Source organism: Trachymyrmex cornetzi, unplaced genomic scaffold (genome assembly GCF_001594075.2).
Source record: "Trachymyrmex cornetzi isolate Tcor2-1 unplaced genomic scaffold, Tcor1.1 scaffold327, whole genome shotgun sequence".
NCBI classification, from domain to species: Eukaryota; Metazoa; Arthropoda; class Insecta; order Hymenoptera; family Formicidae; genus Trachymyrmex; species Trachymyrmex cornetzi.
The window spans coordinates 172,647-175,120 of NW_017297972.1; the positions used below are offsets into that span (position 1 = coordinate 172,647).

Below are 2,474 nucleotides of genomic sequence, written 5' to 3' on the forward strand. Positions count from 1 at the left end.
GTAAGACCACATATGTACCATCTCGTACTTTCTGTATCAAATTTGCAGGTCAAACGCTCCCAAAGGAGGTGGTTTTGTTCAACGCCATCTATAAGATAGAGCCATTCGTTCCTAAGCCAAAGTTATGCTACGCATGCTACAGAGTGGGACATCTTGGTCGAGACTGCAAGAGTACCAGACCACGCTGCTTATTTTGTGGAACCTCCAAGGAGGATGATCACTCTTACTCCGAACAACAAGAGCAACCCAAATGCGGGGGGGGATTATCTGGCAACTTCGTACTCGTGCCCTATCATAATCAGGCATAAATCCATACTTGGATTAGTAGCGCAGGAAGATATCCCGCTTGTGGAAGCTAGAAGAATAGTAGCTACCAATAATCCTACCCCTTTACCCTCCTATAATATCATTCAAGACTTCAGGAATTTTCCCTACTTAAAAACTAAATCTTCTTCTTCTTCTTTTTTCCCTTCGACAGCTTCTCCTTCCGATATAAATAATTCCAATTTTTCCTCTTTACCCACCTCTAATCGCTTTCAACATTTAAATGATCTCGGGGATCCCTCTTCTCATTTTCCACACGGGAGTTACGCCAGCGTCACAACAACGTCATTGCAGACGACTTCTGGTCAAGGACAAGGTCATCCGGGTCCTTCTAAAGGAAAACCAACTATACGAGAAATAGAATCTGTTGCAGGAAGATATAAAATTGCCTCGACCCCCTACTCTACCGGCGTTCGAACATCACGCCCGATTAATAGGTCGGGATATTCCGAAGAACATAAAAAATTATTGTCGACACCTAATGGACATAGCAAGATATACCCTGACGAGGTGCATACGGGCGGAGGTCCCAAGGGAAGTCATAGCTCTGCCTTAACTAACGAAGACTCATCAACAACGAAGGAGAATGAGAGTATAGGTACGACTTTACACAAAGTCATAGTTTTTCTGGAAAATTGTGAGTCTCTAATCAGCATTCCCTCTATTAGAAACTTTATATCTCCCATTATCAACCTACTTAAAAAAGCTTCCGACATTTTGACTACACTAGGTTTTTGCACGGAGAGCTCTGCGGAATCTCAGCACAACACTTACCCTCTTCCTTCCAATTCTGTCTACTATGATAACTACAGTAATTACCTTCACTCAATATAATAAGCACTCTCATTCTACTCGCATCTTACAGTGGAACTGCTGCGGAATTCGGGGTAAACTTCCTCAGCTGCAACAACTAAGCAAACAATTTGACATTTTGTGCATACAGGATACCCTGTTGTTCCCTAATATCTCTTTCCGACTTCTTTTCTTTCAATCTGTGAAAATGGACGCGGATGGCCCTGGTAAGAGGGGAATCGGCATGTTACTGAGAAATAATATAATTTTTAACCACTTAGACCTAACAGATTTATCGCATCCTTCAATTGAAATTCAGGGCATATCTCTTAACATGCTTGATGACAAGTTAGTAGTCATTAACATTTACCGTCACCCTAACAAGTTTACACCGCCTGAATGGTATAACAAGCTCTCTCAATTGATCTCTACATATAAGTATGCTATTGTACTTGGAGATTTTAATGCGCATAACACTTTCTGGGGTTGCTCAAAATCGGATCGTCCTGGCAGGGCGCTCCTGGGAGCAGTGAATGACAGCAAAGCCTGTGTGATGAATGATGGCAATCCTACCTTTCTTACCCCCCCCTGGGTCAAATAAATCCGTTATAGATATAACTATCGCTTCAGCCAGCCTGGCTCCGCTTTGTAATGTCTCAACAGAACAGGATACTTTTGGTAGTGACCATTTTCCCACGATTATTTCCATCGGGAGTGTACCACATTTACGACACTTCTTTTTATATAAGCTAATATTGGACTCCAGCAAAGCGAAAGAATTACATCAGAACCTGCTTTCCTCCTCTGAAAAATTTTTTAATGAGACTCCCTCAGATCCCATTAAGGCATATGATCATCTTGCAGATCATCTAAGAGATCAAACTAGACTACTTCTGCCAGAGAACCAACGCCATCCCCGTACAGTTATCGCGCCCAGCGATAAGAAGGGCCATTTTAAACCGCAGAGCTGCTGCGAAGACTTACCAGCGATGTCCTTCCTTGGAAAACTTTCTAGCGTTCAAGAAATCCAGAGCAGCTTGTTCCAGGACCTTGTATAAAGTTAAGAAGAGACAGTGGAGGAAATTCGTAGAATCCATTGACAATGAGACTCCTACAGGTGAAATATGGCGTCTTATTAAGGCCTTTAAAAGGCGTAACTTAGCGGAATCTTCTAACACAATTTTAGACGACTCAAACCATTGTGCTCAGCTGGAAAAGGCGAAAGAAAAAATTTGTCCTCCTTTCTGTCCGCCGAACATTACCATAGGATTAGACTCGATGATTGCGGAAGACAAGCATCGCTCGGGGAGACTCTTTACTCACCTGGACGCGCCGTTCTCCACCAAGGAACTCCACTT

General features: G+C 42.8%; 1 protein-coding gene across 2 annotated transcripts; it reads left to right on the forward strand.

Annotated features, from left to right (window-relative positions):
* The first annotated feature begins 202 nt into the window (after nt 1–202).
* Nucleotides 203–2,464, forward strand: LOC108762962 (uncharacterized). 2 transcript variants are annotated; one of them, XR_001940202.1, is made up of 3 exons: nt 203–922; nt 1,981–2,233; nt 2,303–2,464. XR_001940202.1 is itself a non-coding variant. In XM_018510238.1 (2 exons), the coding sequence occupies exons 1-2, from the start codon at nt 214–216 to the stop codon at nt 2,172–2,174; spliced, it is 903 nt and encodes a 300-aa protein (XP_018365740.1). In that variant the 5' UTR covers nt 203–213; the 3' UTR covers nt 2,175–2,464. The 2 variants fall into 2 exon arrangements, 1 of the variants encoding a protein (XP_018365740.1); XM_018510238.1 differs by having other exon boundaries at nt 1,981–2,464.
* The last annotated feature ends 10 nt before the right edge of the window (nt 2,465–2,474 follow it).

Excerpts from the sequence above, each read along its gene's own strand:
- LOC108762962 (XM_018510238.1), top strand. The coding sequence starts at position 214 with ATGATCACTCTTACTCCGAACAACAAGAGCAACCCAAATGCGGGGGGG. Across the intron at positions 923-1,980 it reads GAAGGAGAATGAGAGTATAG|ATCATCTAAGAGATCAAACT; the intron begins GTACGACTTTAC and ends ATCATCTTGCAG.